At 39.2% G+C, this 24,884-nt stretch overlaps 1 protein-coding gene across 3 annotated transcripts in view; it reads right to left on the bottom strand.

Annotated features, from left to right (window-relative positions):
- Positions 1-3,006: 3,006 nt before the first annotated feature.
- sash1b (SAM and SH3 domain containing 1b) overlaps positions 3,007-24,884 on the bottom strand; it is a 76,235-nt gene continuing 54,357 nt past the window's right edge. The window contains exons 1-20 of one of the 3 annotated variants that reach the window (XM_017477161.3): positions 24,727-24,880; positions 17,650-17,778; positions 17,411-17,461; positions 17,265-17,314; positions 16,457-16,497; positions 16,145-16,228; positions 15,943-16,055; positions 15,598-15,702; positions 13,506-13,638; positions 12,700-13,082; positions 12,225-12,296; positions 11,896-12,039; positions 10,212-10,344; positions 9,933-10,102; positions 8,439-8,648; positions 8,177-8,327; positions 7,916-8,047; positions 5,943-6,772; positions 4,596-4,727; positions 3,007-4,502 (exon numbers count right to left, since the gene is read on the bottom strand). In XM_017477161.3, coding sequence (XP_017332650.1) covers positions 4,461-4,502; positions 4,596-4,727; positions 5,943-6,772; positions 7,916-8,047; positions 8,177-8,327; positions 8,439-8,648; positions 9,933-10,102; positions 10,212-10,344; positions 11,896-12,039; positions 12,225-12,296; positions 12,700-13,082; positions 13,506-13,638; positions 15,598-15,702; positions 15,943-16,055; positions 16,145-16,228; positions 16,457-16,497; positions 17,265-17,314; positions 17,411-17,461; positions 17,650-17,694 — 3,021 coding nt within the window. In that variant the 5' untranslated portion in view covers positions 17,695-17,778; positions 24,727-24,880 and the 3' untranslated portion in view covers positions 3,007-4,460. Of the gene's footprint in view, positions 4,503-4,595; positions 4,728-5,942; positions 6,773-7,915; positions 8,048-8,176; positions 8,328-8,438; positions 8,649-9,932; positions 10,103-10,211; positions 10,345-11,895; positions 12,040-12,224; positions 12,297-12,699; positions 13,083-13,505; positions 13,639-15,597; positions 15,703-15,942; positions 16,056-16,144; positions 16,229-16,456; positions 16,498-17,264; positions 17,315-17,410; positions 17,462-17,649; positions 17,779-17,936; positions 17,956-24,726; positions 24,881-24,884 lie in introns of those variants that run through there. The other 2 variants (XM_053682681.1, XM_017477160.3) reach the window with 2 other exon arrangements.

Below are 24,884 nucleotides of genomic sequence, written 5' to 3'. Positions count from 1 at the left end.
CATGTTTTTCCTTTTTTTTTTATTCTACTGTATTATACAGCACTGCAGACCAACTGAATAAATGACGCAGCTATAATAGTGTGGATGTGTTTGTATGGGTATCAGAGTTCTGGTTTGGTATGTGTGTACTGAAAATTTTGTGTGTGTGAGAACAGTTTGAAAGAAAGAAATTATATTGTACTGGAAATCACTAACCCAACGCTATGTATACGAGAAAAAGGAGGTTGCTGAGCTTTGAAGATTTTTTGCATTATGTAAAGAAACCAGTTAAAATTCTTAAAATTAATGAATGTTTGGTAGTTATGATTAGAACTGATGCTGGTTAAAAAAAAAAATCAATGTCAGTGAAAGTGAAAAAAAAAATTAATATATTTTGGAGTTTTTGGACATGGACGTTTTTGCCTTCTATAGACCTATGTGTAACTTTTTTTTTTAATTGACGCACAAGGGGTAAGAAGGAGAACAAGGAACTTGTAGAACTTAGATAGAAGAAGGAATTTCACAGTTTGGTGATGAGAATCATAAGATACAGAGGACAGAAAAGGAAACTGCTTGGCTGATGCTAATTGAGTAGTTAACAAGAAAGGTTGTGTGAAACTGAGAGGAAAACGAGAACAAGGCAAATATGGCAGAAGACAAGAATAAAATCGAACAGAGTGCCAAGAGGAGACAGATGACGATGAAAGACGATGCAAAGAAGAGATTTGTCAAGTCCATGATGTGCCAGACGGAGTACAAGTGTTGCAGATTAAAGGAGCGAGACAAATGGAGGTGGCATTCTACATATTCAATTTCGACACCTCCCAATTAAACAGGAACAGAGATGCTGGCAAGGAAAGGGATCATGGTCAGAGGAGGCCATTGCATATAAAATCACATACCTTTGATTTTGCAATGCAACTTAAGGAAAAAGGCCATTAATACTGAAAATCTTTGGGTGATACTTATTTCTGGGGAGTGTTTTAGGTGTTCACTTATTGTATTGAATCTCATTATATATATATATATATATATATATATATATATATATATATATATATATATATATATATATATATAAAAATTAATTAATTACATATACACACATACATACAGTATCTCACAAAAGTGAGTACACCCCTCACAATTTTTTAAATATTTCATTATATCTTTTCATGTGACAACACTGAAGAATCTACATTTTGCTACAATGTAAAGTAGTGAGTGTACAGCTTGTATAATTGTAAATTTGCTGTCCCCTCAAAATAACTCAACACACAGCCATTAATGTCTAAACCGCTGGCAACAAGAGTGAGTACACCCCTAACTGAAAATGTCCAAATTGAGCCCAATTAGCCATTTTCCCTCCCCGGTGTCATGTAACTTGTTAGTGTTACAAGGTCTCAGGTGTGAATGGGGAGCAGGTGTGTTAAATTTGGTCTCATCGCTCTCACACTCCCACTGGAAGTTCAACATGGCACATCATGGCAAAGAACTCTCTGAGGATCTGAAAAAAAAGAATTGTTGCTCTACATAAAGATGGCCTAAGCTAAAAGAAGATTGCTAAGACCATGACACTGAGCTGCAGCACGTTGGCCAAGACCATACAGCGGTTTAACAGGACAGGTTCAACTCAGAACAGGCCTCACCATGGTCGACCAAAGAAGTTGAGTGCACGTGCTCAGCGTCATATCTAGAAGTTGTCTTTGGGAAATAGACGTATGAGTGCTGCCAGCATTGCTGCAGAGGTTGAAGGGGTGGGGGTGAGCCTGTCAGTGCTCAGACCATACGCCGCACACTGCATCAAATTGGTCTGCATGGCTGTCGTCCCAGAAGGAAGCCTCTTCTAAAGATGATGCACAAGAAAGCCCACAAACAGTTTGCTGAAGACAAGCAGACTAAGGACATGGATTACTGGAACCATGTCCTGTGGTGTGATGAGACCAAGATAAACTTATTTGGTTCAGATGGTGTCAAGCGTGTGTGGTGGCATCCAGGTGAGGAGTACAAAGACAAGTGTGTCTAGCCTACAGTCAAGCATGGTGGTGGGAGTGTCATGGTGTGGGGCTGCATGAGTGTTGCCGGCACTGGGGAGCTAAAGTTCATTGAGGGAACCATGAATGCCAACATGTACTGTGACATACTGAAGCAGAGCAGTATACAGTATTCCAGCATGATAACGACCCAAAACACACCTCTAAGATTACCACTGCCTTGCTAAAGAAGCTGAGGGTGAAGGTGATGGACTGGCCAAGCATGTCTCCAGACCTAAACCCTATTGGGCATTTGTGGGGCATTTTCAAACGGAAGGTGGAGGAGCACAAGGTCTCTAACACGGACCAGCTCCGTGATGTCATCATGGAGGAGTGGAAGAGTTCTCCAGTGGCAACCTGTGAAGCTCTGGTGAACTCCATGCCCAAGAGGGTTAAGGCAGTGCTGCAAAATAATGGTGGCCACACAAAATATTGACTTTGGGCCCAATTTGGACATTTTCACTTAGGGGTGTACTCACTTTTGTTGCCAGCAGTTTAGACATTAATGGCTGTGTGTTGAGTTATTTTGAGGGGACAGCAAATTTACACTGTTATACAAGCTGTACACTCACTACTTTACATTGTAGCAAAGTGTCATTTCTTCAGTGTTGTCACATTGAAAGATATAATCAAATATTTACAAAAATGTGAGTGGTGTACTCACTTTTGTGAGATACTGTGTGTGTGATATATTATTTTATATATCTATTTATATATATATATATCCCCCTATTTTCTTGAATCAGATTGGCTACTATCAGTGTTTGTGTTTTATTTTTTGTAGCTAACTCCTAACGTTCAACCTGGACACGGAAATATCCTAATCTAAAAATCCCTTTATTTATGGTTAAATAAATCATAAGACTTCATGATTGTTGCTTTTATTATTATTATTATTATTATTATTATTATTATTATTATTATATTATTATTATGTTCTTCCCAAGAAGTTTAAGTCCATTTGTATAATCTACACAGAAAACCATTAAAGCCATTTCAGAGAATTAAAGTATGTAATGACAGGATGCAGAGAGTATCTTTGAATACACCCTGTAACAATGAAAAAATAAATATTTACTTTGATAAACAAGTTTTTGAGAAAATATATAGGGGAAAAAAATTGACAATGGACAGCATGCAGTCACAAACATGTATGGAAAAAAAGACATATATACCCTTGTCTTTTACAACAAGTAACAGGAATATTTGAATACTTATATTTGAAAATTGTTTATAAATTTCAGTAGCAAAGAAGGGTGTGACCCTCAATTTCAATTTAATACACAGAAAATGTATGGATTCTTCTTCTCATGGTCTTACATACAGGACTCAATTCAAAGTGCTTAAACTGAATCTTAAAGAAGCAAACCAGAGGAATTATTTAAGAAAAAATAAATTGCGCAGGGCTTCACTGGAATTGAGAACCACTGACCTAGTCGTTTCATAATAAAGCCAAGATTTCAGGTAGCTTTAATCACAATCTTCATTTTTCAAGGTGAGACTAAACACATTTTAAAACAAATGCAAATTCACAAGTCATCATAGAGAGCTCCTATTTTATACTTACACTTGAAAGGCAGCAGTCGTACTTCACAATAAATCACATTCATCACATTCTAATTTACAAGTAGCATGATTTATAGATTTAAAAAGTTTCCAAGATGCTGATTTGGTGCTGGATAAATACAAGTACTGAATTAATTGTATTATATATAACCATGGGGGGGAAAAATGACAGATTCAGAGAAAGCATGTATCTGATTTCACAAAACTATTTTTCCTATTAAAATGTTAAAACAAGGGCTGGGCCACGTCAGGATATCATAGTGATATTGGCATCACAGTATCTTTTATATATTTTTAAAACTACAAACGGATTAGAAGCAGCAGCCTCAGTTAAAACTTTGTACCGAATATTTTAAAATAGTTAAATGTTAAAATTGAATGACAGAAATTGTACTTTTTCTTTCCTTCTTTTCAGTGTTAAATAATTTCTTCTTTTTTTGGAAAATAAATATAAAGTATCACCTAGCTCAATATTTCACAGGTTTTTAATTAAAACACAATGCTACTGTTTTGCTGGCAGTTTGTCAGCAAATGGAAATTCTGATACATACGTTTATCATAGAAATGTCTTCAGGTTGCGGTATATTTTTTGTGATATTGCCCGCCTCTAATTAAAACTGCATTCTGAAAAGAAGTTCAATCTTAAATTGGCTCCAGTAACACTTGAAAAGAGTACAGATTTCTTTCATGACAGTCAGTAACATTCTTCATTCATTCAAACATTTAGGCATCAGCCCTTATACACATTTACATCCTTCATGGCTGGGACTGCTGCTGTAGTCTGGTGATCTGCTATGTGATCAGACAGTTGATCGATCAAGCATCTGTGCCAGTAACAGATGACAACATGAAGGCTTGGGATCCAGCATTAAAGTCAAAGAATTAGAGCTTTATACAAATCTCTGATAAGCCTCTCAGTGGGATCTGAGGAATAAAATAAATTAAGATCAGAATGAAGAACATTTGAGTAATTTACTTTATGTAAGATGTGAAAAGTCACATCTATATTACACTCACTGCCATACGGTGCTGTTTGCGAAGCAGCTGGATTCTGGTCTGATCCATTACTGTGGCAATATCCCCCAAAGGCTTGTCCAAATCTTCAGAGTATCTTTGAATGAGGGAGAACGGGACTCTGTAACGGCCATGCTGGAAAGAAAGGTAAGAAATGTATACAGCTAAATTACATACAAACTGCTCAGGTGCAGATTCATGGCAATCCGTTCATTAAGTTGGCAGTCATATACGTACATACAATAACTCATTGTATACACATTATTGTCATGGTTGATTGGTTGAACCATTGGACTGAATGCTTGATTCTGCTTGGTCAGGAGTTGATTAATTTTCTATAACAGCAAAGCTCAAAGCTCTATTAGCGCTGGCTGGCTGTAAGGTTTAAATGAATGCACTCGTTTTAATGCATCATCGTTTCTATAGCAACAGCTCATTCACAGGGATTTGTAGAGCAGATTTTGCATTTTTGAAAGGAGTCTCCAGTGTCAGCACTGGTAACAAAGGAAAAGCTGTAACTTTACATTTTACAATCTCTTGGTAACAAGACAAGCTGTTTTTTTGTCTTATTAAATTCAAGAGAGACAAAAGAGAGGCTGATGAAGAAATGACTTTATATAAACAACGGTTATAATGTAAGTGATGGGACCTAACTTTCTATAACAGTACAGCCCGGAATATTTCATTATTTATGCATTAATTTACTATTTATACATTCTATTATTTATACATGGATGGAGCGGGTTGTCCACTAATCGTAGGTTTGGCGGTTCGATTCCCGGCCCACATGACTCCACATGCCGAAGTGTCCTTGGGCAAGACACTGAACCCCAAGTTGCTCCCGATGGCAAGCTAGCACCTTGCATGGCAGCTCTGCTACCACTGGGTGTGAGTGTGTGTGAATGGGTGAATGGGACACAAGCACTTTGGACAAAAGTGCTATATGTGCAGATGATTTACCATTTACATTATATGTACAACAAAGATGTGAGAACCCAGGTTAATTCATAATGTCCATATAAAAGCAGCCCTGCTGTTAGAAAAGGTCAGTTGTGAAAGTGGCCATTGGAAACAGAGCAGGATTGTACATAATGGAAGACAAACAGTCAATTATCTTCTGTTAAGTTAGTGGTGATAAGGAGGAACTGATTAAATATACAACTGGCAGTCACAACTTGAGTATCTAATCAATGAAGATATGGATGGAGTGGTATGGAGATAATCAAAGATGTTTGGATTACTACCACAATGGCAATATAAAAGACCTAATTCCAACAACACCCTTACTAAATATTGATGCAGGTATAATAGAGCATAAAACATGATCAATTCCTGAATGTTATGAAATACCTTGTCAGAATAGGGCTCCTCTGTGAGGTCTATACCATCCAAAATCAGCTTCTCCTCTACAAGTGACTCCAGATTAGATGATCGAGCATGCTGCACTTTCTTTCCAAGTCTGTGGATAAAAGGTTTGCTGGACTTGGGAATACCAGAGGCAGGGTCTGATTTGTGTGACACCAAGGTGGATTGGAACACGTGTTTGTTGTCAGGGTTTGTTGTCTCTTTGTCATTTACAAATGGCGGTGGAAGAGGTTTAGGAGGAATTGGTGGTTTTATGCGAGGTGGGTATAAGGGAGGATCTGATGGAGAGGTTTCAGCACTATCTACAGGTACATCATCACTCTCCACATCTGTGGAGGAGTCAACAGAAGGGAAAGTTAGCTCATCTTCTGTGCCTAGCTCTTCAGATTCATTCTCTTGATTGGAACATGCCTGACACATTATAGCTTCATTCTGCTCAGCAGCGCTACACCTCTGCAGCAAAGCATCAGGTTCTACTGATTGAATGGGCGTCAAGTTTTCTGGGATGTAGGGCTCCTTCATGTGGAGGATCCGATAATCCAATGAAAGAGAACGTTTCCACAAGCCTTGGGGTACAGGGACGGAAGGCAGCTCATCATAGCTCTGACTGAGGGGCTTTATGCTGAGCAAGGAGCGGCTTGCCCCTAAGTGAACAGCTTTGATGGAGGTTATCTGGAAAGGTGGCAGGAGAGACTGTGGATCCTGCCTGCTGCTGGACTGGCTGAGAGGAGGAGTGGGATACTCAGGAGATGGTAGGTGACTGGACTCAAAGCCTGATGAAGACCTGCTTAAATGAGATGTCTTTTTGCCTTTCCCTAAAAAAAAGAGCCGTGCAACATGTGACTTACACACCAACATGAACAATATTTAAATCAGTATGCAGAAGAGATTACTAAATGGAAATAATACCGAGTTCTCCATGCAAACACTTGACATGAGAGATAGCATGCCTTCACACATACAGCAGATGGCACAAAAACAAAGCGAATGGAAACAGGCAGAAAAAAAAGCAGACAGTCCAGACACGTATGTTACAGCCGTTTATTCTGTAGCCTCTATTATAACTGGTCAAGGACAAACTAAGAAAGCATGTGTATATATATTTTTCCCCAGTTAAGACAGTTTCTTCTGTTCAGAGATGCATTTTAATATATAGATTTTTTTTTGCAATTGTCATGATTAGACCACATTTTCCAAGTCATTTCTGTAAATATATCGATTTTATGCTTCTTTTTTTTTTTTACGTTGCATATAATAGAGCTTTGAGGCACATATTATACTGTGCAAATTATATTAGATGTTTAATAGAAAAATATACACAGACAAACAGAACAATTTCAAAAATACAAGCATGGAAAATATGCTCCAAAGTGGCGACTGACATTTACAAGAGCACGTCAGAATCACTTTTGTTTTATAGAACTAAATGAAAGCAAAAGACTAAAATGATAATCATAATTCCAAGTTCTAACAATAAATACTGCCAGCTAAGCAGTTAACTACAACTTTGTCACACTTTTGGTTCAACACAATTTTAGCCAAACACAAAACCATTGCTGTTCATGGCCATAACAGAACAGATGGAACAGCAAGATAGATGCAAAGCCATCACTTCCTTGTACACGATGAACAAGATGAGACGGAATGTACTGGTCCTTTGAGTTTTTGATGGAGAATATGATTGACATGTCGGTGGACAAACACTATGCAGAAGGCAAAGACTTGCGAAGGGCCGAGAGAAAGATAGAGGTCGGCCCTTGGAGCAGAGGAAAACAAAGTGAGCAAGAGAAAGTGTAGAGATGGTGGCGAGATGAATGGCCAGAGTGTGCTTATCACAAATACTGTTAAGACACGTCAGTTTGTTTTGCTCGACTCTGGAGCATGCAGACACTGGCAGCCCACAGAGAAAATGAGTAGTGTGGCTGGAGAGAATCACGGGCGAGGAAAGCTGTTATTACCATTCTCCAGATTCTCATTGCTCTCATAGCAACCAGAGTCACGTGGAGAATCTCTTGAAGGAGCTGATATCTCTGGCTGAACCTTCTCCTCTGGGTCTACTGAGGAGCCACCATTCTCGGGGTCACTGTTAACTAGGATCACATACACACAACAGAGGAAAATGACATGTTTTCACATACTTCTTCCATCTCTCTTAACATACAGTAGGTACGCTTTGTGTATGTGTGTGTGCGCGCATCTCTAGCTGCTGGTCCACTCACTGTCGTACTCCTGCAGCAGCTCCACTGCAGTCAGCAACACTGCTCTGTGCTGTGGGTCTCTGATGTTCAACTCGTCCAGGTCCTCTTCTTCCAGCAACTTAAACGTTTCTAGATCCTCATATCCATTAAATAGGAATGTGGGCATGTGCTCCTATAGAAGCAGACAGCACAGGAAGATTAAAAAAAAAGACTGAACTTTAAAAGGAACCTGACATTACTATGGAATTTTACAGCATGTTTGGGTACTTGTAACTGTCATTACTTTGAGGTCGATGCGCTCTAGAAGCTCCTCCACAGAGGTGGGTTTGGGAGGCCGACTCTTCCTTCTCTTCCTGATGCTGCACTTGGGCTTTTCGCATTCCTCACTCAGCACGTCCACATAGATGAACTTAAAGGTGCCCACCTTGTTATTCAGAAGGCCCATCCATGTACCCATTGGAGGCTTACTGATTATGTCTATAACGTCCCCTCTCTGGAAAATCGTGATCATACATGTTGACTTAAAGCAGACATACCGTCATGCAACATAACATTACTGCATTAACTAGTATATGTTAAATTTATTACAAATTGTTTAATTATATTATGTATATGGAATATACATCAAGTGGAATAAAAAGTATAACCTACACTATACAGATATAAATATACAGTCCTGATGAAAAACTGAGATACTTTATAGTGCAGAAATCCAAAAGATTTAATAACAAAAGTTCAGCTGAGGTTTCAAGGTGAGAGACGTGTCTGAATTCAGGCCTCTTTAAACTACTTGTAGGTCACCTGATCTAGTCAAGTCACTTAAGCAATCAAAGGCAACTCTGTGAGCGATGAATGGACAACTGAAAACATGTGGCTATGCTTGTAAGTGTAAATACAAAATACACTATAAAGACTTAATATCAAAGTCTGAACAAATAGTATGTAGTCAAAAATGGACCAAAATAATACCAGATAAGACATCATAATATATTGCAAAACAGAACAGAAATCCACCTCCTCATTGACAACTGGGAAAATGGTAGCATTAAGGGCCTCAATGCAATACATCTCTTTCCTTCAGCACACCTTATGTTACAAATTATCTTACAAACTGTCCACGACTGGCCGATACCTATAGGTCATGTGAACACGGTCATAATGCTATCTAGGATTCCGTTGTGGATACATTTTCTCAGAAAATGTTCTATTGTAGTCAAACTGCACGAACTTCAGTTGGCAATAAGGATAAAAAAATTCAAACCACAATACTACAAATTGGATTCATATGATGCTGAATCCAGCTTCTATCAAGATTTTATAGCTTTTATTTTGTCCGGTATTTTACATATTCTTATTTTCCCATATTGAGATTTTAAACTTTGTGACTGAATGTGTGTTGTGTATGTACGTCTTGTGATATTTTCTTTGATGTTAACTTTCTGTGGCGGATTGTCTCCCCATATTTCACATGACTGCCTTCGGCATGTTAAACATTTGTTGTGATGTCTGCTTTGGATAGAAGTCACATGGATAGATGATAGTTAAGGTCATGCAATCTTTAAGTTTAAAAAGACCGGTAGACCTGTCTCAGCTGAAATGCATTTGTGCTGTATGCCTGAACATTTTATTTTCACTCGGTCTTTGGTGTACCCAAAGTATTTCCCAAATACTGCTTTGAAAAGCATCTAGCATTATTTTCTGTGGGGTTTTTATTTATTTATTTATTTTTTTTTACATGAATTATATAATTTAGTGATACTAACTTCAAACCTCTCACCTTGAGTTTGAGGGAATCTGTGTCATAGGGACTGGGGATAAAGTCAGTGTGTACAACGGCTCGGCCACAAAATGGCCCTCTGTAAGGCAGCTCCTCGTCATCACCATCCTCTGACTTCACACTCTCTCTGTTACTTGCTGAGGAGTCTGTGGTGCTTACTGTCTGACCACCTGCAAATGCAAGTCCATTTAAATGCACATCAAATAGAGTTTTGAAATGTGATTCAATTAGGGAGGATTATGATCACCCGTGCAGAAGCAGGCTGATGCACACACTTACTCATTGAACTCTGTCCACTTAGTGAGCTCCTCAGACTCTCGACAGAACCGCCGGACTTGAGCTTGGGTTTTTCCAGCGAGTCTGTGTCTGTGTGGGGGGACTGGAGTGACTCAGGCTCTCTGCTCGGACTCACCTGAGTGGAATAGACAGCGAGAGAGCTCGATATAACCTTATACTGTATTTTAATAGAATTGCCAGTAGGGGCAGTCAACACATACAAATGGATAGAGTATTGCATGACACAGCACATACTGTAGGTTTAAATGCTGCAGGAATCAAAACCACAGTGACTGATATCTTGAAGTCAGTGCATGTAGTTGTGCATTTAAAATGCCACTATGATGATTTTCCAGTCCTACTCAAAATGTGAACGAATGCAATACACATGCTACTTTATTATATACAAGTCTTATATATTTTCATTATTTCATCACATTGACATTGTAAATTGAAAGCCAGAGTGCCTTTGAGAAAAGAGCATCACCACACGTGCAAACCAGAAACCATGGATGACTGCTGAAGTGTGCTTACTGATGAAAACCCGAGACACTGCCTTCAGGGCTGACAACAAGCAGCCCTCGGCACAGCAAAGGCCAATCTGTCCTGGGTTATCAGACAGGCAAAGTGCAAATACATCGAAAGAAATCTGGTTGCAGCTGTTGAAGGCTTCCTTTTTCTGCCCCTAGCCAGTTCAGGCATTTCATGTGTTCCAGTTTCAAAATTATTCAACCGCTTGAATAGAATCCCTCACAACAGCACAAATATGCAAAACGGGTGTTGTCTCAAGCACACCTGATGCAACTAATCAACAGCTTCATTGTCATTAGTTGCACCAGGTGTGCTTGAGACAACACCTGTTTTGCATATTTGTGCTGTTGTGAGGGATTCTATTCAAGGGGTTGAATAATTTTGAAACTGGGGAAATCATTATAAGTTGAATTTGGGGAAACCACTTGAAGTATTCTTTGTGTTGAACTATTTTAATTGCTTTTTTTTTTTTTATTTGTTCATTGCAAACAGCTGAAAGTCTGTAAATTTCGACAATAAACCTGATTTGCAATGGGGGTTGAATAATTTTGATTGCAACTGTATATAGTGGGAGTACAGAGGAAGGGGGTTGTGAATGTTTTGGGGAGCCAGATATATAAGAGATGGGATCAATGGAGTAACGAAGACTGGTAGATTGTAATAGATGGAGATGCATTTTTAATCATTCCATAATTCATCTTTCTTCAGTAAATGCTTTATTGTGGTAAGGGTCTTGTAAACACTGGACACAAGCTGGGAGACTGCCAGTCAATCACAGTGTACCATCCACAAACAAATTCCCACACTCGCTCACACCTACGAGCAATTTAGCATGGCCAATCTTTCTATGTACAGGTTTTTGGACAGTGAGTGGAAACGAGAACATGAAAAACCCACACATGCACAGAGAGAACCGTAAGGCAACAATTCTACCCACTGTTGCATGTATTTTAACCAGTATTTTTGAAAATGTCAACTTGAGGTAACCATCCGATCATACAGTGTGACAAACCATGAAACTGTGACACCATAAAAACCCTAGTGTTCACACACCTCTGAAAAAGCAACACATCCTAAGAGTACCACGAGAGCTCCCCCTGTTAATGGTTCAGAATAACAACAGAAATAAAAACAACAAGATGTATTGCTGCAATACCTGCTCAAACAGGACAGAACTACTTTTCTTGGATATGCGTTTCCTCATGGTCTCCTTCACCGACTTCACCTTCTTCCCAAGAGAGATGCGGGACGGAGTTGGTGACCTCGCTGCATCTCTCCTGCTGATGGTCCCATTATCACTCTGCAGTGGAATCGGAAAACACATTGGCAGACTGACCTCAGACCTCAACCTCAATCTCATGAGGCGTGTGTGGATAATGCGTACACAATGAACCATGCAATTTATTGTACTGTATGTAACAAAACAACAATACCTCTAGTCTTATATTGTCTGATTTGGAAAATAATATTGTGTTTAGTACTTACAGGGGTGTTACAGCTGTGTCTCATGTATGCAGCCTGGTTCATAAGGTCAAACCCTCCAAAGCTACACGCCCTCTGCAGAAAAACATTATTGTTGAACTGCTGAACCAGACTGATTGCAAAATATATCCATTAAAGATTTTTCAAAAGTGTGCATTTTTTCCACAAAATATAAAATCTGCTTAAACTAAATAAATAAATAAATAAAAACACTTGGAAGATCTCCGCTACATAAAAAAAATAGGGATGAATAAAGCAGCTAGGTAGAGTGTGAGAATCTGCTGTGGCTTTTTAACAGCAGGAATAAGTGGAAGCAGACATACAACACTCGGTTTCCATATCACTCATCCAGTGGGGGTTTACCAGATCTACTTATGGAAGTAATTCTCATTGTTGTCACTCTTACTGGAGACAATAACAAGGAATATTTAAACATAGTGTTTGGGGTTAACCATACAATCAGAGCTTCTTAACTCACCCCATGTAATTTAAAGGGACTCAAGGCCCGTCTCATTTCTCCATCGGTCACAGAACGGGTTATCCTGGGCTCTTCCTCACAGCAGCCCTCAGCTTCAGAAAAGGATGAGCGGCTGCCTGCGTCCATCACCAAAGGGTCCACATTGGGCCCTGTGGGAGGGGAGCTCAGCCCCTGGCTACTGATAAACGGCTTAAACTGCTTATGGCCACTGTAGGTGTCCAGGCTGCTGGAAGACGGAGATGTGGTCAGGCTGTCTGAATCTTCGTCCACACACAGAACTGAGGCCAAACCATCACCCTGAGACATGACCAGACGCTTCTGTACACCTGAGTAGAGAGCAGCCTTTTCCTCACATGTAGGCGAGAAGGCAGAGCTCAACGAGTCTGAAAGAGACACAATTAAATTACACACACAAACACAGAAACCAGAAAAATGGTGGTGTACATTTGAACTCTCTGATTTGTTATTACAATCACTACACATTTTCCTTTCTTTCTTTCATTCCCCTCCCCCTGTCCTAACATGTATCATTATCATGTCTGTTACCCCCTACACCCTCCAGTGACCCATATTAAGCTTTAAATGTGTATCACATTACATTCACAAATGCTAATTTATTTACTATCTCCCCCTCCTTAATAGACCATGGGTGATCAAATATCTATCAATATCAATAAAGACTCAATTGTCCTCCAAAGAGGACCAAAAACAAAGTCTGAAAGAGCAGACAAACCACATTTTAGTTTTTGCCAGGTATTTTATGACATTTTCTCTCTGAGGGTGCAGCAAAACTCTTGATTCCTCACCTTTTGATGTGTGTTTTTTGCTCTCGTCTATTCTAATAAGCTTCTTCTTCACACGGCGGGTAGAGTTGACCAGCTTGTGAAGCCTGCCAAAAGCCGCCGACTCCTCCAGCTCATCATCTGACTGCTCCTGTGACTGCAAGCCAGGATGGAGGAGTTAAAGGTCATTAAACCATTGCCTTTCAACATGTTTTAATTTGCTTGTCACATTTTTAGTAACAAAGCATATAATACATATATTTCGGTACCATCAGTAGACTAACCAAAAACGTGTGAAGTAGTAGACTAACCAAAAAAGTTAAATCAGTAGATTAACCAAGAACGTGTGAAATCAGTAGATTAACCAAAAATGTGAGATGATATAATGTGGCATTTCAGGTTTAGTACTTAAAGAAGGGCCAAGACAGCCAGAATGCTACATAGATTTGTGTTTTCCCAATCATACCACTGATTTCTCTCATACAGAGACGATGCACTTGAAGAGTTTAATCAGTTTGGGTAAACACTGAACTAAGCAGGAATAAATGCTGGAATAATAATTATGAATAATAATGAACATTTTAGTAATGGAAGAAAAAAGGCAGCTTTGAGATAGTTTAGTTAAAAAAAAAGATAAAAGTATAAATGTAAGACGTCAAGCCAGTCATGTACTGTACCTCCTGTTAATTCAGTAGGTACAGTAGATGACAAATTTGACCAATTACAATTTACATCAAGCCTTTTTATAGGTATAAATAACCCTTCAACTTTTACTCTGCAGACTATAGAACTGTAGCTATTAACAGTGTAAATTCAAAGTAGAACCTGCAAGACATTACACTGGTTTTAACACAGACGTTTCCGTGAATAAGTTCTTAGCAGTTTGTTTTAGTAGCTGCTTGCTGTGAGCTCTCTTCTGAAACCTAATGAGACAGAGACAGACAAGACTGCAACCATATTTTTAGCCAACCATATCTGAAACCTCCTGTGCTTAACATGTGTCTTCCAGCCACGACTGATACAGCACCTATGATACACATCAACCACATGTAGTTCTGTTTAAAACCAATATTTCCACACAGGCTGACAACCTCTGTGCATAGAATTAGACACTGAAAAGCTACTAATATGTTCTACATGTGAGATCTTCGTGAGTAAAGAAGAGAAATGAAAATGAAAGGCTGAGTGTGGCTTTCAATCTGGTTAAACGCAGCTTCACGAAAAAAAATTCTGAAGTTCTGGGAAACAATTCAGACAGTGTTACTTTTGTTAGTGCTACTGATACATTTTGTCATAGAACCATTGGAGGCTAAGGCTTTTTATTTCTGTTATGATTTTGCACTAGTCTCATGGTCAGAGGTCTTGTTCAAGGTCTGAGTGGAATACCACAAAACACATACCAGCTCTATCATAATATAACCAGAACAACAATGTATTCTCTTACTGCATATTTTTGCCTGATCCATGTGCCAATACAAAACCTTCAATGCTTGGATTACATCCTAACATTCTATAGGACTAGCTGTCCTAGTACCCTCAAGTCATGTTCCTGAGTTTTGCATAGTAAAATAGGAGGGAATAAGTTGGGGGGGAAAGGCACACAGAGAGACTGCCCAGGAGAATGTGCCCTTCAACTGAGCTCTCAAATCACACCCTCCCTGTCTGAAAAAAGCTGCACCCTGCAGAACTCAGCCCAGTGCTGCATACAGCCAAAGTGACACAATAGGGGGTTAAAGTATTGAGGGTGATGAATAGAGCTTAATAGGGGGTTGGGGACATGGCCCAGTGGTGGACTGATGGATTTGTAATGGGGGGAGAGCAGTGGTTCACATCCAGGCCATGAAGGGGGGAGTGACATCAACAAATGCCTGACAGAGTGGGTGACATTCCTGCTGGGAGAATGCCTGAGACGGGAGGATGTGGCGCAGCCAATAAACTCATTACAGCAAACAAGGATGTGGCACGGCTAATCATACACAGCTGCTATTAACTCACTCATTAAACTGGCTCAGGAGTGAGAGGGTTTGATAAAGTAAAGCTGTCAGAGATATGTGCAAGTGTAGCCCATTCTAAAGTTTTATGCAAGACTGAACAATAGGAGAGCATTCCTACTTACAGTAAAGTTCACCGAGAGCTCGTTCGTAGTGGGACTTGAAGCATCAGTCCACTCCGTTGTGTCTGTGGTACATGACTGACGATTTTGAGCCTCGTACTCTTTCAGCTAGAGATGAGTAGAAGAGTATTTGGAAATTGATTGGGACCTTTAATGTTTTTTCTAGTTTAGGTTAAAGTATTTGAGCCATTTGCAGATTAAATATGGCTGTTAAACACTTTAATCCACCTTAATTCCAAACACAAATATGAAAGCCAGGTACTGTAAATAAATAAAAGACATCATAGTAAGCCCCCCACAACACCATGCACCAGCAGAAAGGACAGCGAGATAGGAGCAGTGACATACCCGAGCCAAGGCCTCCTCTACAGTTATCATCTTCTCCTTCACCATCATCATCAGCTGAATGCGTTCTTCATCGCTCATCGTGATCTCACTGGCTACAAAGCCAAGGTCATCAGCTGTAGACAAGATTCAGAAGAGGTCAGAGATTTCTAAGAACACGGAGCTCCAATGGATTTCAGGTCATATAACGAAATGTCAGCGGCACCTTTTGACGTCTGGCGTGTAACGCCTTTCTGTGTCTTGCGGAAATTCTGCCAGAAGGATTTGTTTTTCTTTCTGTCCCATTTTCCTACATTAGCAAAGGAAATGTCAAAATAAAACTTCAGACCTATACATCACAAACGCACATCTACATTTAAAAATGAGTAAAAACAGCACTAACACTAGCATTTTTAACATGTAAATATTTTGTCTGTGACATTGCCAAGAGGACTTTAGAGATACACAAAAGTATTAAGGATATTTACATCTCTCTCTCTCTCTCTCTCTCGCTCACACACACACGCACAGTACCTACCTCCAGATCCATCTTCTGAGCCTGACTTGTGCATCAAAAGCCTAGAAACAAAAAAGTCATAAAGCACAGCTCTCAGTAAAGCAGCCGGGACACCGTATCTTCATCTCACCTGTTTTCCCACATTATATTCTTCATATTGTTTTTACAAACTATCCAATGTCTTAATTTTCCCACATATCATCACGCTGTCGTGTCCATAATACCCACAGGCTGCTGTAGTGGTGATCAATCTCTTACAGTGGAGTTATGGAGAGGCTGTTGGCTCTGGAGCCAAACACACACCTCACCAAAGCTCACAATAACAATGGAGGCTTTTCAAATGCTGTCGGGCTTTTAGTGAAACTCTGTTGCTCACGTGGCCTGTGCATTCCTCTCTCTCAGCTGACCCTTGTTGCTGATGTTAGATCAGCAGTCTGTGTAGCAATGCTACATGTAATTTAATTACTTAATTTATTTAAGCTATGAACTTTACTTTTTATTACAGCTTGTAAGCAAAGGCCATACATACTTATTTACATACAAAGATGAAAATGGTCATGGAACGCATGCATTTTTGCACGATCCTAGTGTTATCTCCCCCTCTTTCCTTCCAATCATTGAATCATAGGAAGGAAGCAGGAAGTGAAATGGGTCACCAGGAAGTGCGCAAGGCATCACCTTTACACTCACATGAGTGGATATGTTTCATGGATGGGAAAGATGTTTGTCACACTATATCTTTGGATCTTTGGGAAGACATTAAATGGATCAACATATCAAAATGCAAGGGGGAAAAATGGTTTTTAATCAAGAGAATTAGAAATAGTACCTTCTCTCGACCTCAGGAGTGGACACAGTGCTGCTCAACCCCAGGGACTCCTTGGAAAAGGTGAAATTTTAGTGAAAATAACAAATTGGACATGAAATAACAAATTAATCTTGAATGAAAGGTGCAAAGATTTGCTGGAGGCCTACCTGGATTTCTGAGCGCAGCTGAAGTGATGTGATCATTGACTCTGTATTTGCCTGAAAAATCAAAAATATACATAACCGAAAAAGAGAAACCACAAAATATACGTAGTAGTGAACCCAGGAAGCTTTGGCAAACCCTTAGTTCTCTTACTAATGTGCATTCTAGTGTTATGTTTGTGATTTCAAAGCTAATTAACTTATACGTAAAGAGCACGGAAATAAAAAGAAAGAAAGGTTCTTACGATTTCTGCTTCCTGAGCCACTTTGCGCTTGCGAAGCTCCTCCATCCTCTCACTCACGTCACTGTAAGAGGTACTGTAATACTCTGAGTACTCCTTAGCCAATTCCTCAATGTTTCCCAGAGAGCCATCCTGTAGAAGAAAAGGAGTAGATGCCATAAACTTCAAAGGATAGCTGTGGGAATAAAAGCCACCGGCATGGCTTTAACTTATCAAGCATTCATATAATCACAAATGAGTAACTTTCAGACTAAAATGTGAATTATTAACGTATCTTTAACCCCCTTTACATTGTATCCAGGTGTCCATTCTCCTGACTCCTACTCGACCTCAACTTGACTGAGATCAGAAGTGGATGACGCAGCTCCAGCCAAGAGGGACTGCAATTAAATCAACTCAAGGAGCAAAACTAAAGGGGGAGTCAGAGGTCTAGATAAATTGCAGAAGACAGCAGAGTTCACAGGTCCTACTGATAAATGCAGAATTTCCAGCTATTGTTTTAGGCAAACTTTGATTTGTGGCCACAAATAAGATAAAAGAGACCTGCATCATCATGCAAACTGCAAACTCATCCTGAAATGTCCCCTGATATTTATGAGCATCCTGAAATTCCAGGGAATTGCATGTGATGACATCTGTTGCTCTGGAGCAACTCATCACTAAAAAATGCACACCATAGTTCGAGTTCTCACGCAGTAATACCAACACTCACTCACTACGCCAACACATTTCAGCCCGGAAATCCATTCATCAAGTACTCATACGTGCCTCTCCATTAAGTATGTGTGGGATATCATTTGAATAAATGATCTGTGTGTGTCAGGAAGTGCAGCTGGGCTTGATAAGCCTCTTCAGGCGAAATGCAGGATGATGTGATTACAACATTTGTTAAAATCAAGCAAATATTTACAAGCAAACTGAAACCACATAATAAAAATCTAACTTTTTTTTCCCCTGGTACATAATCTAAATAGAGGCCTTGTTAATCATATTCAAAGCACAAGGGGGATGATGGGAAAAGAAAGCAATGTAAATGTGCAGAACACATTTGTCAAGGTTCAATTTTCCAATCTACTCTAAAGTACATCCACAATGTAGATTTTGTAAAGTTTCAAGGCCGAATCCCAAGTTGCTATTCTCCATTAGTCATATAGTTCACATACAGTGTTCACCAGAATTATCTTTCATAACAATGAGCAAAAATTATTGTGGAAAAGAAACATTACACAATAATTAAAATTTTCTACTCAAAAATAGAAGTAACTAGAACTTAGTCCTAACAAATATCATTCTCATCAGCATATTTTTTAACATTTTTTTTCTCTCAAAGATACATGTGCCAAAAAAATCAAGACCCCAAAAGAATGTTTAAAATAAATGCAAGAATTTGACTTTCAGCACAATAGAGACAGATGAAACAGACTGGTGAAGAAAGCACAATGAAGCTCAATTAGTACTATAACAAAGTTTTACATGCCAGAAACACTGTGACCCAGTAGCACACTGTTCCCCCACACAGTGAGGTGTATAGTGACAAAGGTTGAAAAAAAGCCCACAGATCACATTAGTGTGGTTTAACCCAAACAACTTGTTGCAAGTTGCAAGGCTGAGCTCATGAGCGTATCAATAAATGCAGCACCTAAACCTCAAACATCATTAGCACTGTTTGTTGTGTGATCAAACGTTAAATAATAAAGACAATTTTTCACAGCCTTCTTTTCTCATATTTACCAAGGGTGTCAATATTAGTGGAGGGCACTAATATATTATAATATTATATATATATAAAAAAAATTATGGACCTATTACTGAAACATTTCCTTCTATATTATAAGGTTAATCTGACTGTAGAGTAAAGGCAGAACTGCTTTTGCACTGGTACAAGCAGAAAGCATACAGGTCTCCATACTAGGAAATTATCTAGATGAAATTCTGAGTATAAAATGGCACTGTATAAAAACCTCTCATTAGAAAAACGGGAAGGGGGGGGGGGGGGGGGTCGGGCAATTCAAAACAAATAGTTATATACAGTCTGAGGCTAAAAAGAGTCACCATAAAGTGTCTCTACATATCATAGGCATCAATGAATTGATGTCAATTTGAATTTAATTTGAATGACTATAATTACATGTACTGATCGCTTCAAAATGGACTACATTAAGTTTATTTATTTAATGTTTGTTTATACTGGGTGTTTGAATGGAAAGCAGGATTATATAATAATTTGCAAAAAATGATGAACATATCAGTTCACCAGATGTTAATGCAAGTCCATCTTAATGTTTTTTTACGCAACATTAGTGCATTTATATTCCAGCAGACTGTCCTCTGTTGGTCAAGTGCTACAGCCACAAAGTGCACAGAATATGAACTGAATGAGCTTAGAGACTGCACCATGAATATGCATGAGCTAATTGCTAATGCCGTTTATTGCATTCTTTACAGTTGCAAGTTACTAAATAGCAATGAAAACCATTGGGTAAGTAACAGCCAAGCATTAATATGAAAGGAGAATCATTATCAGCTGAGAGTGTGAGGGTGAGAGACAGGATGAGGTTGTTGTCCAACCTTGTTAGACATTTCAGGAAGAGACTCAGTACTGTTATTCTCTCCAAGACTGATATAGTAAAATACTAATTGTAAGAATGCTGATAATTGTTGAATTGTAGACAAAATGCAAACTACTTAAAAGTTAAATACAACTATATCATTTGTATTTTTGGAGGGGTAGCAAAATTTCATGAAGGTCACGAATAGTTCTGTGGGGCACTGTAGATCATAGAAGTCTTCTTTTTATTAATTTTAAACCAGACATAGTGCATATAAATAGGGTGAAGGAAGTCATTTGGGATTTAGTCATTAAAAAAACCCCAAAAAGAAACAAAGAACGTGGATTACAGACTATTTTAATGTCCATTCTACACTCCATCAGGAAAGGGTTGTGGAAGCACATCTGGCATGCAAGCTCGTTTTTAAAAAGTGCAAAGCGTTGCTATGGGAACATTTAGGGATTGTCACAGGAATTGCTACAGCTGGTCATGTAATTCTTTCATGTACTCAACAGATGTCTTGATTTTATTCCTCACATTAAACATGTCGACCTCTACACTAACACATCTGCAGGCAAATAAATGTAATGCAAAACCATAATAGTAATTAGCCTTCATAATACAAGCAGGAATTCTTTCTTCTTCTTCTTCTTCTTCTTCTTCATTACATGGAACAGAAACATGGCACTGATCAGTTTTGCTGTCTTAACTGTGATTATATGGAAATTTTATTGCTCCTTTATAAACCATGAAAGGGCTTATTGGGATGATTAATATATCACAGACTAAGCAGAGCAGTATTGACAACCAGAGCTGGCTTAGTATTAAGAGCACGATGCACACATCAATGTTCCTTCAGAGTGCAATATTCAGTACTGAACATACTCTTAAGATGCACAAAGAGAGCTGTATAATACAAACACCAATGAAAATATTATTACACATCTAAATAAAGAACACGACTTACATTCTCCATCCTCTACGTACTGTACATAATGGAAATACAGAGCACTTTTTGTATAAGCCTAAACATAATTACAAATACAGAATAGATTATATCACGGCTTCTAATATCCACTGCCTTAAACAGTCTGATTTTCCTGCACTAACACACAAAGGGCTCAAGAACAGAGAAGTTGAATGACAAAACAAACAACCTATTCTTGAGGTGAGAGCCTCTTATACAGTCTATACTACATATAAGACCTAATTCTGCACTAAATCTCAGACAAACAAAAGTGTCCAAATGGTTGAAAGATGGAAAAAAGAAATGCTTCCGTATGGGTTTTTTTTTTCTGTAGATCTTTAGATTTTTGATTGACCAAACACATATTTTCAAAAGATAATAAGTATACAATTTACACTAAACAAAACAACTTACTAAAACGAGTCTGTTCAAATAAGCTAAAAAAAAACGTATTTGGTGTAAAACTGCTATAAGTTAATACAAGCAAAATACTGAAAGGATCTGAAGGCATGGGCATTCTTACTGAAGTGCTCCGAGACGTTTCCTTCATTACATTCCCTGGAAGCACGCACATTCCTCTGCTGCAAGAGGCACAGGGGGCTTGTGGTACCACATTCTGTGACTAGCTTGACTGTCCTCTAAGAGAGAACTATTCATTTGTTAAGTGACATGCCCTTGAGTCAAAGCTGCTTGAAATCTGGCTGCTTTTCATCAGTTAAGAAAGGCGGCAGTGGCCAAATGAAAAGCACTGTGCTGTGACGGCCACGCTGAGCTTCAAAACACAGACGTCCTCTGATAAACACTCCATTATGGCCTAATCACATGATCAAGTCCCTGTCTCCAATGAGTTTCTTTCTTCGCATGTAAACAGTGATTTAGTGCAGAAGAGAGCTAGAAAAAGACAATAACTCAAACATTACAAGATATAGCAAGAGTTACATTTATGAATTGCAGATGCAGCTATATGGGTTGAAATGCCACAGCAGAGACTAACCCACATTATGTATTATAGACATCTGTGCAGGCCTCACTGCTTACCATCATACATATGGTATTCATCAGTACACATGAAGAGTAGAAAGAGCACATTGTTGGATATGCCCAGAATGCAACAGAACAAAGCAATCTGGTATGGGTTGTCAATACATGATGTCATGAAGTAAATAATCCTGTCAGATTTTGTAGAGGAAAACTAATCCATTAATAGCAGAGTGGCATGCGACCTGCTGCTTATGAGGTTATTGAAATGAGGAAAATCCTGTCGCATTACCCTGGACAATGAGGAGCAAATTGAGCATGTCAGAGGCACGAGAGGATCAGAGTGTCTGGGGCCGTGGTCACGCCTGAGCAAGCAGCTCATTTATCTCTCCCCCCTTCACTGTGGAGCAGCAGGAGCTCAGTGCCTCATCTCACCCCGAGACCATGTAGAATTCCCACTCGGCCTCCTCATCAACTGGTACAGATGATGAACAAACTGACATTTCAGGCTCACACTAGAGCAGCTACAGTACTGCGCAAACGTCTTAGACACCCTATTTTTTTCAGTACAAACTTTGTTATAGATTTTTATTTTATGACTTCTACATTATCGAGTCAGTACAAAAACATTTTAGATTCCCAAACATTAGTTTTCCAGCACAAAATTGTTTGAATGTCAGTAAAGAAAGCAGTGTGTTAAGTGGTAAGAGACACTTTTCAGACAAAAACACAATGAAGGCTGCTGGGTTTTGCTGCAAAATTAAGAAGCAAGTGTGACAGTCAAAGTCTCCAGAAGAACCGTGTCTGGTTCTGCAAGATGCTCAATAAAACTTACAGCTCATTCCCTTATCTTCGCAGATTGTACCCGAGACTACTCATTTTATTTATTTATTTTTTGTTACACCAAATATTGACTTTGTTTCATTTACTACTGTTTACTGCTCTTTACAGTATTTTTTTTTTAAATGTTGAAACATTTAATGTCATTATTTTGAAGGCAACTTTGCTCTACAGCATTTCTTTGCATGTGCTTAAATCTTTTGCACAGTACTATACATCCAGAGCTGAAGAGATGGAGGTGGAGAAATCACGCCAGCCTCTGTATTGCTAATTCCCTTCAATCTCTCACGCCTTCATGAGCAGACATAGGTCACACCATATTCACAGTGATCAGGTCCTGTACCAGCTCTGGGGGGAAGGGTATAGATTGGGGACAATAGGGGGTGTTCCACTATAGTGGAACGGCTCTTGGTGACTGTATGCAAATTTTCTGTTAATCTTTATATTACCATCTCTAATGAAGACAGCACATCAAAATGGGAGGTACAAAAGGATATTTGGCGAGCAGGTACGATAAATTCCGCACCATGGTGTGTGGTTGAAAAGCAAACACATCGGATAATATTGCGTGTAAAAAAAAAAATGGCATCATTTCAAAGCAGTCGAGATTTCCATTGGAGCATATTATCCACACAATATCTAGCACATACTGGATTTCCTTTTGTTTACGGGGGTGCAGGAGGGAGAGACACACCGGGAGACTATCAGCTTTCAATGCATACAGGCCTGTCTCACATTCGCGAAATCCCTGCTGAGTGTGAATCAGTGTGAGGAAAGCCAGAGAACTCAACTCATTCAACTTGGCCTCATTACTGAAGAGCACGCAGAACACAGCAGGGGACAGCACTGGTTCACACCCACGTCTGTCTCCGTCTCCCTCTCTCTCATACATACACACACTCACACGCACACACACTCTTACTTCCGCAGTGTAACTTCCACCTCTATCATACTCAGACACATCCCTGTGTGACTATGCATCATCCTTCATCCTGAGAGCATCTGAGGCTTGCTCACTGACTGAAGAGACACTTTTTTTTTTTGTCTCTGGCATTGGGAAGATGGATCAAGCAAGGCCTCTCCTGTCACTTCTCATATGAATGACTACGCATACACAAGTCTTTAAAACTCTGCAGCCTATCTCCTTTCTACACTAACAGATCAAATGAATTCTGCTTGTAAGACTTCTTGAAACATATATGCGTAAGCACTAATTAAGTGCATGTGCTTAGACCAAACTTCTGTTGTTTCCCTAAAGCAACACCCTATCTTTAGTCTGGTGGATACGACATGTTTCTGAAACGCACAATTGGATTAACCGTGGAAAGATACGTGGATGCTGTAGACGCACTGATTGGACTGGAAAAGTTACATTATTCATACACTGCTTCAACACACCCGAAGAAGCTGAAGAAGTGTAGGAACTTTAACAATTCCTCTCACAGGACACAAGAATCAACAGGATGTACTTGACGTCCAAACACATACAAGATAGAATAGCAGAGATGAGAACAAAGCTGTTTGTGAAATGAAGTGAGAAACACCAAAAAGGAAAGAAAAAAAAGAAAGAAAATGCATCACAAACAGTGAAAACGACAACATACAGTACTACAAAGCACATCCTCCAAACTGCATTGTGTAACTTCTTACTAGACTACATCGAGTCTGTTAGATAGTTTGCTATTTAACTTAATTAACTTAACAGAACATAACAGACCATAAAGACCCTGTGTGAAGTACACTCACCAATGCTTGAGTCTATCGGGAGAGCTGCTCTGATGTGATCCTGCAGTTTGAGTTCTGTTTGAAACTTTTCTTCAGCGCACTCTGAGAACAATGCATGTTCGAATAGAGCAGAGTGGAGCAGAGGGGGAGTGTCTCACAGACACGCTGGCCAGCAGTAG

Source organism: Ictalurus punctatus, chromosome 9 (genome assembly GCF_001660625.3).
Source record: "Ictalurus punctatus breed USDA103 chromosome 9, Coco_2.0, whole genome shotgun sequence".
Lineage (NCBI taxonomy): Eukaryota > Metazoa > Chordata > Actinopteri > Siluriformes > Ictaluridae > Ictalurus > Ictalurus punctatus.
Note: the sequence above shows the minus strand (reverse complement) of the source record. Positions and strands in the feature narration are given on the sequence as shown.